Source organism: Acartia tonsa, chromosome 12 (assembly GCF_053477335.1).
Source record: "Acartia tonsa isolate MP-2025a chromosome 12, ASM5347733v1, whole genome shotgun sequence".
NCBI classification, from domain to species: domain Eukaryota; kingdom Metazoa; phylum Arthropoda; class Copepoda; order Calanoida; family Acartiidae; genus Acartia; species Acartia tonsa.
Window position 1 is genome coordinate 32,288,236 of NC_137271.1, and position 11,822 is coordinate 32,300,057.

The 11,822-nt window shown below is 30.1% G+C and overlaps 2 protein-coding genes across 2 annotated transcripts in view; one reads left to right on the plus strand and one right to left on the minus strand.

Annotated features, from left to right (window-relative positions):
• Ns4 (Nucleostemin 4) overlaps window positions 1–11,822 on the minus strand; it is a 160,580-nt gene that overhangs the window by 25,627 nt on the left and 123,131 nt on the right. Inside the window, exons 2-3 of the mRNA XM_080178181.1 lie at window positions 1,424–1,511; window positions 1,040–1,101 (exon numbers count right to left, since the gene is read on the minus strand). Of these exons, the coding sequence (XP_080034307.1) occupies window positions 1,040–1,101; window positions 1,424–1,492 (131 nt within the window). The 5' untranslated portion in view covers window positions 1,493–1,511. The remainder of the gene's footprint in view (window positions 1–1,039; window positions 1,102–1,423; window positions 1,512–11,822) is intronic.
• On the plus strand, window positions 4,731–11,779 carry CHOp24 (transmembrane p24 trafficking protein CHOp24). Its single transcript, XM_080178186.1, has 9 exons — window positions 4,731–4,960; window positions 5,575–5,647; window positions 6,199–6,256; window positions 6,793–6,910; window positions 7,322–7,392; window positions 8,117–8,220; window positions 8,747–8,818; window positions 9,007–9,066; window positions 10,288–11,779. Exons 1-9 carry the CDS (start codon window positions 4,923–4,925, stop codon window positions 10,303–10,305), a joined length of 612 nt encoding a protein of 203 aa, XP_080034312.1. The 5' UTR covers window positions 4,731–4,922; the 3' UTR covers window positions 10,306–11,779.

Here is an 11,822-nt window from a genome sequence, read left to right on the forward strand (position 1 = left end):
AGAAATTCTATAAGCATGAATAGAAAATAAGTGGGTTCATTTAAAACATATTGATTTTAGATCCTTTGAAAACAATTTCTCATATGAAAGAATTTTTGCATTGATCTGATTTTTTGAATTATGATTCTTAGGACAACAGATAGAAGCATCTATATAATAATATCCAAATTTTGCTAGTAGGCCCAAAAACCTAGTATTCAGGGTTGGCAGATTTCTCTTAGGAGATTTGTGGTGCCATCCCCCAAAATTGGAATAAACCTTCCCTGGACTTATGAAAAGCTACCCTGTACAGGAGAAACATACCGATTCAGCGGTTAGCGAGATCCTATGGTACAGACAAACATCCTGTTACTTTATATAAATGATTTAACCTTATATCCTAAAATTCCTAGGTAATAATCTTTAGAAAACAATAAAACCCAAAAAAACCGGATTTTATTAGTAAAACCCGGGTTTTTACCATTCCTGCCTGTATTTAAGAAACTGTGAAACTTATTTACATACAATTTTGTTTAAGCTTATAAAGTGCTGACACTCTACAAGGGTTAATATTCGTTTGTCCGTTCGTCTGATTTTAAATTGTGGATCTCAAGACTGATTGACCTAACTATGGAAATGGACATAACAAAGTTAAAGAGCAGCTGCGCTTATCCTTTTATATAAAGTAGTAAGCGTTTTTTGTCTGTCCCGAAGGATCTCGCTAATCGCTGAATATCGTTTTATATAAAGTAGTAAGCGTTTTTTGTCTGTCCCGAAGGATCTCGCTAATCGCTGAACCGATATTGTTCTCCTTTACAGTGAAGCTTCTTATAGGTCCTGAGAAGGTTTTAAACTATTTTTGGGAGGGTTTCTTACATCCCCCCCCCCAAAAAAAAAAAAATATTTTTTTACTCTTTTTTAAACTCAAATTTCAAATGGGACTAAGTCGACTTTTTCCACTTTCACCTTTAGTGCCCCTAGAGGCTTATAGGGGGCGTAGCCGCTAGTTTGACATAAAATAAAATGGTAACATCTTGGATCGGTTGAATTAATTTTTTTCCTGTTTTCTTTTGAATGATCTTTCTTCTTAATCAGAACATTAAGGTTTCCGGATGCTTTGGCCTAAAAAATAGAAATACTTTCTAAGTAACCATGATGTGAATATTAAAATAAAAGAATAGAGGGATCATGAGGTTATGTAACTTTGGCCATAGGGTAGAGATCCTTTCCCGATTTTGTATTCTTTAAAATCAGATAATAGCGCCATAAATATAAACCCAGCCAAGTCATTAAGTAACAAAGAACAGAAAGCACTTTTTTTGTTACACGACGGAAAGGGTCTCCACCACTTTGGCCTGACCAAGTAATAATCTTGATTTTACGTCTTTAATTATAAATTTATCATGTGAATACCGTTAATACAAGTTAAACAAAATTTACAAACCTCTTTTTTTATCTTTTTGGCTTTCAGTTGTGCCTTCTTAGCTTTACCACTGAACGGTTTTCCAGGCATTTTTATAATATTAGCATCACTTGCAAATAAATTCACTTTAGGTATATAAATAATCACTAGTTATTAATAGGTACTTAGTTTTTACTAAGTAGGTACTTATTAGAAATAATCAATAAAAATAAAAATCCATGGCATTAGTGAAAATAAATACATATTAATATTTAGGCTTAAAATCATTTCAAAACAATAAAAAAAAAGATACCAATAACACTTCTCTTAAACAAAAAAAGACATAAAATGAGTCATTGGAGAAAAAAAACGTTAGAAACTTAATTTGAAATATAAATGATCTAAATAAACTAGTTATATAAAATCTTCATGAATATTTGATAATTTAGGTAGAATTTTATATAAAATTTGAATGTAGTTATTACCTACCTACATTAAAACAAAATCCATTATAAAAACTTTAAAAATCCTCAAAAGGCATGGAAGTTTTAATTTGATTCTCCTGTCTAAAATCAACGTCAATTTCACTAAAATCACTCTACATGTTTCACTTGATATAAATCATACTAAAGATGTTGATTAATTTGAAATTAAATAACAAACTATTAACTAAGAAATAAATAAACTCGTATTTTAGTTTCACCCTCTCTCTCTCTTCTAGTTTTCTGTTTCCCTCGTTAAGTCGGTTAAAAAATTGAATTGTGCTAAAATCTCAGCTGATGTTATTTCTCTCTCTCTCTCTCTCTCTCTCTCTCTCTCTCTCTCTCTCTCTCTCTCTCTCTCTCTCTCTCTCTCTCTCTCTCTCTCTCTCTCTCTCTCTCTCTCTCTCTATTTATCTCTTTTTCTCTCTCTTTCAAAGTGAATCCATCTCTTTTTTCCCTCCAAAAAGCCTCCTTTCCCTTTCTGCTAGGGCAGCTCCAAATATTGCACTAGTGCCAACACATACAAATGTTATACCAAAATGAATGTTTCATAATATACCTATAAAACAAACTTTTAAAACGCATACTAAAATGTCACGCATAGGACATAGGACTATAAATGTTCTGAACCCCAAAGTTTTATCGACCTCTCCGCGAATTCGTTGGTTATTTGATAGTGATTGGTTGGTACAAACTTAGTTTAGTCTTTTCAACCAATAAGTGTAAGTCTATTTTTCTTAATTTGGGTGTAGGTTAATTAATTGTCCATTATTTAATCCCTAATAACAGTAAAATATTGAAAAATCTTCGAATAGTAAATATTTCGCGCATTTCCCAACAGTTTTGGCGCAATTTTAAAAGATGGTTTGGCAGATTTATTTGTAACTGTCACTTTCAAAGTAGACTGACTAAACACACTCGCACACACTTTTTTGGCATACAAGACTCATAAATAATGCACATATGTTCATTTTTTACACACGACACGGCTTTTTAAATGCCAGGTGGCTTTGCAAAATGATTTTTTGAGTTTTTGAAACTAAACAGAGAGAAATTTTATGTTTTTTTCTTCATAAATTGAGTGTTTGTGCTTCCCCCTTTTTAAAATATACTTTTTCTGAATGATTGGTAAATGTAAAAATCACGTTCAGCAGAAATAAACTACGACTAATCGGTCAAAAAAGGGAATACAAGTCGCTAAAACAAAGGTTATCGATTAATCAAAATTAAATTACGTTTAGTCTTTCATTTATGATTGCAAAAGTTGCATAAATATTTGGTATTTGTTATGCAATATGGTGGAATTTCAAAAAATACATTAAACGTGTCTCTAGGAGCATTTTGGCAAGCGGCCCAGGTCGTTCGGAATAAAACGTGGAAAGACAAGGATAAAAAGTCGATATGAGAAGTCTAAAGTGACACAGTTTGAGAGATCTTAAGCGAATTATGTGAAAAAATTCGCTCGTAGTATTGAATAAAAAGTAAAAGGGCTGATATAGAAAGCCTGGAGAGTTAGCAGACAGAAAAAATTAAATTAACCTTAGTTGTCAGCTACGGCCGTTAGATGGCAGTAGAGAGACGTAATATAGAGGGAGTACCTCTTGCGGCGTATTCGTGCATTATAAATGATATACAGGCTATATGAAGCGGCAGGGGCCGACAATGATGTACAGGCACGTTTATATACTCTTAACTGAGTGGTAGTAGAGGAGGACTCTACGTATGGCGGTACAGGCCAGATAAGTTTCTCAATTGCGGTAGGCAGATTGTGAGACGGAACGGTACAAGTTTAGATTAAAACCACGAGGGGTGGTTGTTGTCAAGCTGAGCGCGAAAGCAAGTAGTCATACACACACACACGCACACACACACTTACACTCGGACTACAGGGGCCGAGAGAAAGCTCGCTGTTTTACTTCATTCTTTATCTGACCATTGAACGAACAACATCTAAATACAAAAGTGAAAGAATAAAGAATAAAGGATAGTTGAAACATAGATTTATGCTACAAAGTCGCTTGTGATATTAATCGTTTAAGTTTTTTCTAAAAATTTATTTTTTGTAGCATTAGTTTCGCAATCCTTTATGAAACGATAATATTAATTGTATATGTAAAGTGAATTAATCTTTTTAAATGAGAAAGTAGATTTAAGTTTCGAGAATGGTTTTTTATAAGGATAAAATATTTCAGTTTAGATAGTGGTATGTAAATCAGAATTACCTAAGATTCAAAATTAAGCACGTTTTCGTAAAAAATCGACAAACGAACGTTTCAATTGTACGAATAAGCGTTCAACTGTGAATTTTTATCGAAAATTTTCTATCGAAAATGTGCTTATTTAAGATTGATGAACGAAAATTTGTTAAACGATTCGAATGAAGCACATAAGACAAAGAACTTATTCTGTTCCTATAAATCCTTTAAATTTACCATTCTCGAAACTTCTGGGTTACTTTAGATGGAACAGATTTACTCGTTCCGAGTCTTTCCGCGTTTTATTTCGATCGAGCTTCGGACAATATGACAAAATTGAGTAGGTACACGTTCCAAACGGATTTTTCTGGAATTCAAGCTATGAAATAATAATGTGAGGTTTTCATTGAAGTATTTAAAACGAAAAAGAAAATAGCAAATACGACTTTAAATAAGGTGTACAACTTTTTATTTAAAATTTGTATTTTTTATTATTAAAAAATATAAATAACTAATCTGAAAAGGCAAATTAGAAGTGGTTTGAATTTTAAAAATATTGCAGAATAAAAAAGAAAACATGTTTTAAAAAGTTGTTATCCCTTACTTTTTAGTTTAAGGTTGACGTGTACACAAAAATTTTCGTCTGCTACAGTCAAACTTCCAACACCGCTTATGTTTGCATCTTTCTTTGCTTCAATTTTCTTGACAATTTTGTGTGATTTATTGACAATTCTAAGGTCACTCTAAGAAGTTAAGACCTTTCTTAATCGCTGAAATAATAAAAGATTGTCATAAATGTTATATTTATGAATTGATATTAATTTAGTTATGTTTTAGATTAAGATAATTAAAATTAAATAAAAAATGTTGATTTTGTTATATTCTGTTGGTCTTGTTTTAAGGTAAGATTAATTAAATAAAATAGGTAGTAAGGTTTCTGACTTAAAATTTTAGTAACTGCTGAACCGATTTAGTTCTCCAATAAAGAGTAATTTTACATTGATCCCAGGATGGTTTAAGGCTAATTTATTTTTAGATTTAAGTTTTGGGTAAGGTTTTAGGCTATTTTTATAACCTTTAAATACAAATCCCCTAAATGCTAGAGGCAAAGCTACAAGATTAAAAAAGTCGAATGTCATTTGTATCACTTTTTAAAGCCACGTCTTAATTCTGCAATGATTTCGTCATTTTCATCGACCATGTTACATATAAAAAGACTTAAAATATTGTTATTTGTGTACGTGTATATATAGCTATATTTGATGTTGTTTTATCATTTTTTTTTTATAAATTACAGAATCATCAGCAATAGTATTAATTTTCGATCTCTTAACTTAACTTTTTTCTTTGAATCTTATATAGCTAGATTTGCTTACATTTATCTCGTAGATCAATTTATCTGCCAATGACTTATCCGGCCCTAAAGATACTAGGCATTAGAAATGACTACTCTTAAAAGTAATTAATATGTTTTGTTAGGTACCTACTTATTTAATAAATTTTTTTATATTTTTAGTTGTTTAGTAAGTTCGACAACATCATATTTTGTAACAGTAGATGCACATGCGGAAGAATGTTTCTTTGATAAGGTAATAGTTATTTATCGTATCGTATTTTATAGGCAGCTTTCCACGGATATTAAAATGTAAAGTTAGAAGATTTAAACCAGTTTTTAGCCCCGATAGGTCGAATGTTTGGGTCAACAAAACTGGTATTGATAGTATGATTTTTATTTTAATATTCGTAGTAAACTGGCTATAGAACAATACAAAACATGAATTTTCAGTATGGCTAAGAACTAGTTCAAATCCAGCGTATATGAATCAGTTTCGAAGACACAAATTACAAGATTTGAAATTATTTTAGCAGGAACATTATTTTACTTTCATTTATTTGATTCGGTAAAACTGACAAAAAAATATTATAGGTTTCAAATGGTTTGAATATACTTTAAAACACTGTTAATACTTTCTAATGATTGTTTTTTTTTGTACGTATCCTTTTATATTTTTTATGCCTTTTAATAAAAAATTTAAGCCATTGTCTAGCTCCTTAAACCTCCAAACAATTTGATGTTTTGCTTATAGTATGCCTATATAGGCATAAGTTGTTATGAAAACTAATTTTTGTTATATTTTAGGTTAAAGCTGGCACAAAAATGGGTCTCATGTTTGAAGTTGCTGAAGGAGGATTTTTAGGTTTGTGTTTTTGTTCTTTTTCGTAACAAGAGAGGGGTAGGTTTCTGGTAAAATCCGTAAAGGTTATGTGTTATAAGTAAAAAACAGTAGTAGAACGATAAAAATTTATGTTAACTTAAAAAAAAAAAATTTTGTCTATAGTTCTTTTCAATAAGAAATACACATATTTATTAAATATTATTGTTGTAATACTATTTTAAGCCTTAAAACACACATCTTTACGGATTCTACCAGAAACCTACCCCTTTCTTTTTAAAAAAAACAAAATTTATCAAATACCTACCTATCACCTAGCAAACACCTATCAATTTTAGATTAAAAAATAGTTTAAATAACAAATACAAAAGATATCATTTTTCGTTCAATAAATTAAAGGTTTAGGCAATAATTCTAAACATTTGCATGTCCAGTTCATATGAATATTTTATACCTATGAATCGATTAGATGAGTGGAAAATGCCGTTTAGAGACTTTGAAACGCATATCCGTAAAAATGTGCCATTTTTGGGATACCTACTATAAATTGTTATGTTTAGATATTGATGTTCGAATTGTTGGCCCTGACGCCAAAACTATTCACCAGGGAGAGAGGGAGAGCAATGGAAAGTATACATTCGCAGCCCATATGGATGGCACTTATCAGTACTGCTTTAGGTAATAATTTCATCTTTATTATTTTATTCTAATACCAATAGTTACCTATTATTTAGTACATGTACTGGGAAAAGCCCGCTTGACGTCATCTCTTAGTCCAATTGAAATAGAACGCATTGTAACAGACAATCTATAATTATGGACTAATGATTCCCTCTACTCTAGCTCCTAATATATTTAGGACACACTGGAATTAGTAGTAGGTGCCATTTTAATTTTTGTAGTATACATGGCAGGATTCATGATCTTATAGCAATTTTAACCATAAAAATATTTGTACTTCTCAAAAGAAGCTCAAAATTACATATTATTTAACTAAAACATACCAACATTAACAACCCTATAGTAATATATTCATTCATATACAGATACAAAGAGTAGGGATAAAATTGATAAATGTATTTCTTTCAGCAATCAGATGTCAACGATGACCCCCAAAATTGTGATGTTCAACATGGACATTGGAGATGCACCAACAGAAGGTAAAAACATTTTCATATGAATAGACCTCGTTTATTGATCAGTTCGTCCATCCAGTAAGAGGGGAGGGGTGTGGATGTATCATCATTTTATCCAGGTGCAAGGTTCAATTTATTTGAGAACATTTAAATCTGCAGGAACATACAAGTAATATTTAACGGATGGGAAAATAATAGAGAAAATCCATTTTGCTTATGAATGTATACTTAATGGTCTTAGTCTAACAGGGAGGGAGGTAACATTGGACAGTAAATTTTAATGATACCCGAAAGTTTTCAAAAAAAAATTTCTCTCATTCGCTGGCCTTAATCTAGGTTACTTTTATAAAAATCTTGATAAGTAGATTGAAACTAGCAGTGTTCAAACTTTCCTACCTATAATTTAAATCTTCAGAAGTTGTAATTTTGTTTCTCTTCATTGCGATTGTACATTGATTTATCGTTTATTTTTTCTTCCTTCAAGATCTGAGCAAAATATTATAATCGTATAAATATAACTTGTATACGTACCTAGTTGGTGGTCTAACCATTTTTTCGCTTCTTCTAACATGGTATAAAGATATTCTAATTGTTAAGTATTAGATCGGCATGTCACGTGTCTTTCTGTATATTAATAAGTTTAGATGTTTCATATTTTAAACCACGAACTAACTGGACTAATAGTGTAAATCTAGTAATTTTCTCCTGTCCTAAATCACCCTGCATTACTAAGTTTCTTGATATTTAGGAGGAGCAGAGGGCGACGATGCGTCCAGCAACAAGCTTGAGGATATGATCAGGGAGCTGTCTGTTGCCCTCACTGGAGTCAAACATGAACAAGAATATATGCAGGTTAACTAACATTTGTTAATTCTTAATCTGTGACACCTGCCATTTTCATTTTTGAAAGGGTTATACGGTTAAAGGGGCAATCTTGGGTTAAACACGAGAAAGATTAAATGCAGTTTAACCAACATTTGTTACATCTTAATCTGGGACACCTGCCGTTTGAAGTGGACAATCTGGGACACCTAGCATTGTCATTTAAAGGGTTTTATGACAAAGGGGACAAACTGGGGCTAAACACGAACAAAAATACATGCTGGTTAGGTAATAAACATTTCTACATCTTAGTTATGTGTGAAATTATAATTTATTTTTTGTTTAACTGAAAAAACTGCATGGCAAAAGTTAATTTTTCTTTCGAGCATATTTAGTAATTTACTTTATCTATTCATTGTTTACTTTACAAGTACAATAACTCGTAAAATGCACTAGAACTATTTTGGAAATATTTTTGAGAACATTTTTGTCAGGTATTTATTTTGTATTTCATTTAGGTATATTTTAAAACATTTATAATAAAATGCATTTTTAGGTTAGAGACAGAATTCATCGTAGCATCAACGAGAGTACAAATTCCAGAGTTGTTATGTGGTCTTTCTTTGAGGTAATGATAAACTTTAAGTAGGTGATCGGAACAATAACATTCCCCTGAAATTTCAGATAAAACTGTTGTAGTTATAATATTTTATCCAAAAACAAAACTTATAAAATGTTTATTAGTTTTTCATCTATAATAATATTACATAATGAAATTCTTAACCCAAAACACATACTTTATTCTCTTATTTTTAGGCCCTTGTTTTAGTAGCTATGACCGTTGGTCAAATCTTCTACCTGAAAAGATTTTTTGAGGTAAGCTTGTTAATTCATTTAAATGTTATTTTTTTAATAAAATAAAGGGGGTCATTGATTCGGTGGTTTATTGATTTTTTGTGATGTGGGGGAGTGTTTTCAGTATATTTTATAATCTAATGTTCCCCCCCTTCCTGCAAGAAACAGAAATTGAGTTTTTACAATTACCTAAATGCTGTAAAAGTTTATTTAAAAGTAGGTATAACTTTAATTAGCGTAATATATATATATACTAGCGGCTCTGCTCCTAGCATTCACAGGGTGGGGAAAAACCCAGGGTTTTTTAAAAAAGCCCAACCCAACCCATAAAAACCCCTAAAACCCTGGGTTTTTATGGGTTTTTTAGGGTTTTATTGGGTTTTTTCATTTAGGAGTCAAATACATTTGATATATTGATGAAATATTAATGTTTATGTTGTTGTAGGTAAAAGGTAAGCAAGATTTCACAATAAACTAGATAGATAATGAAGAAAGCTGGCATTCCGATCAATTATAAACCCTTATTATCAATAGTGCACAAAATATTCTATTAAGGGGGAGGGGAGGTAAAAGCTTCAAAACATGGAACCTACTCCTCTTTTCTTAAGCTGTCAACACCCCTCCCCCCCTCCCAGAAATTATTAAGGTCTTTTCCTTTTTACTAACACTTAATAAAACCATCTGCACGCCACTGTAACTATTTCCTTTCATAAATTGTTATGTTTTAGTTTAAAAAATCAATTATGATTATGTAATTTACACAATTTATATATCATCAATTTAGTAGCAAAGCGTTTTCTGAAATTAAGCTTTGAGAGAAAGTAATTTCATACATTTGAACAATAAGTAGAGCATCATTTATACAATTACTTCATATTTTTTTATGTTTTTTTAGGTAAAATTTGCTTTAAAATGTTATTAACTTATTAGGTCCTAGTCTTTGAGTAAATAGAGGTTTAATTTGTAAATTTTAACGTGAAATTTCAATGTTTTTTTCAAAAACCCATAAAACCTTGGGTTTTTTTTCAATGGGTTTTTTAAAAAACCCTGGGTGGGTTTTTTTGGGTGGGTTTTTTGTATGCCCACCCTGAGCATTCACCATCCCGGTACCTATAAGAAGCTTCCCTTAATTGGAGAACTCCATTGATTCAGTAACTTATTGAAATCTCAAGCAACAAAAGAAAAAACCTTACTACTTGATATTTTAGGACATTTAATAATTTTATTTGTATATCTACCTAGGTAAGAAGAGTTGTATAAGAAGAAAGGACAACTTAGGAAAATTTCATCATACTTTCAACAAGAACAACCTTATTCACACACAGAACACGCCTAAATCACAATTAAATAATAAACAAGGACTTTTACCTATTCTTATTAATTTATGAGCTTTGTTAATTTTGTAAAGTGGAAGGTTTTTTTATTTTTATGAGTATCTAATGTGTATTGTTTCAATAACTAGGTACCTAATTGAAAAAAGGTTTTAATTCAAACATTAGAATTTAGATTTTTTAAAATTTTAAGTTATGCTCAAGTGCTATTTACAAATAAAAATTATCTATTGCATTTTTATTGGAAGATTTAATTTTAAATGAATAGATATTTGCTTGGTTAAATACATTGTTTTACGGCTTCCTATTTAAATAAATTAGGGAAACAGGGATAGAATATTGGAGGGTAAATTAATACCGACCGCCCCCCTCCCCTCACAAAAAAAATAATTCAAAATTTTAAAGTATAAAATTCTAAACTTCAGAATTCTGGAAAAGTTTAATTTTTACACTTTTATTCTTACTACTAAAATTTTAAAAGCTAGTAAACATATTGGGTAAGATTAATTTATCATTCATTTTCTTATCTCTTCATCCCTGAAAGATTATGTGAATTTGCACAATGACTTAAAAATTGGTAGATTTTTGTTATTTATATTTGTGTGTTGATTTTTTTATAAAGTTTTTTTTAATTTAAAAACCTTAATGGTATTTTTTTTCATGTGCTGTTATTAAATTAATTTAAAGAGCAGGCATTAAAAGTTTTATTTATGTATTAAAGTTTAATTTCAATAGGTGTATAAAAAATGATAATTGGAATTTAATGAAATTAGAATTTTTGGACAATCCTTTATTGAAGACAATTTTATTTGATATTAAATTCATTCTTAAAGGTGATATGAGGTTGTTTTTCTCACCTTGTATACAAGAATTGTTAGTGTTCATGTCAAAGGCTTCATTTTTATTTCTTATAATTTGAAACTAACCCTTGCAAAAATTGTGAAAAACACTCCTCTTCCCTTTATGATTTGTTTTTAAGTTGTGAGAATGCCAACATGTATTTTTTTGTCAGTGTTTGTAAATATTTTATTTAAAAGTGTAAATATTTTTAATTGACATTTTTTAAATCATTCCAAATTATAAATGTACAGGCTTAATATGAAGTAAAAACTAAAGGTATTTACACAGATTTCATTTTTTTTCTCACAAACAGAAAGTTAGTTATTTATCTTTATAAGATAAAGAAAGTTATTTTTCATATGTAGTGAACAGATCACAATAATAAAACGTATACTGTGTTCATCTACAGACGGACATACATTATTTATATAGCAGATCAGCCACTAAATATACTTTTTATTTCATAGCAAGCCTAAATTCTATAGAAAGAAGGATGATATATATATATATATATATAGAATTGTTATATTTGCATTTTTTCATTGTTGTGTTAATATTTCAGAGTTTATTCTAATGTGAAAAAAGGTGAAGAGGTTTATTTTAACC

Excerpts from the sequence above, each read along its gene's own strand:
- CHOp24 (XM_080178186.1), top strand. The coding sequence starts at position 4,923 with ATGTTGATTTTGTTATATTCTGTTGGTCTTGTTTTAAG. Across the intron at positions 4,961-5,574 it reads TCTGTTGGTCTTGTTTTAAG|TTGTTTAGTAAGTTCGACAA; the intron begins GTAAGATTAATT and ends TTATATTTTTAG. Across the intron at positions 6,911-7,321 it reads ACTTATCAGTACTGCTTTAG|CAATCAGATGTCAACGATGA; the intron begins GTAATAATTTCA and ends TATTTCTTTCAG.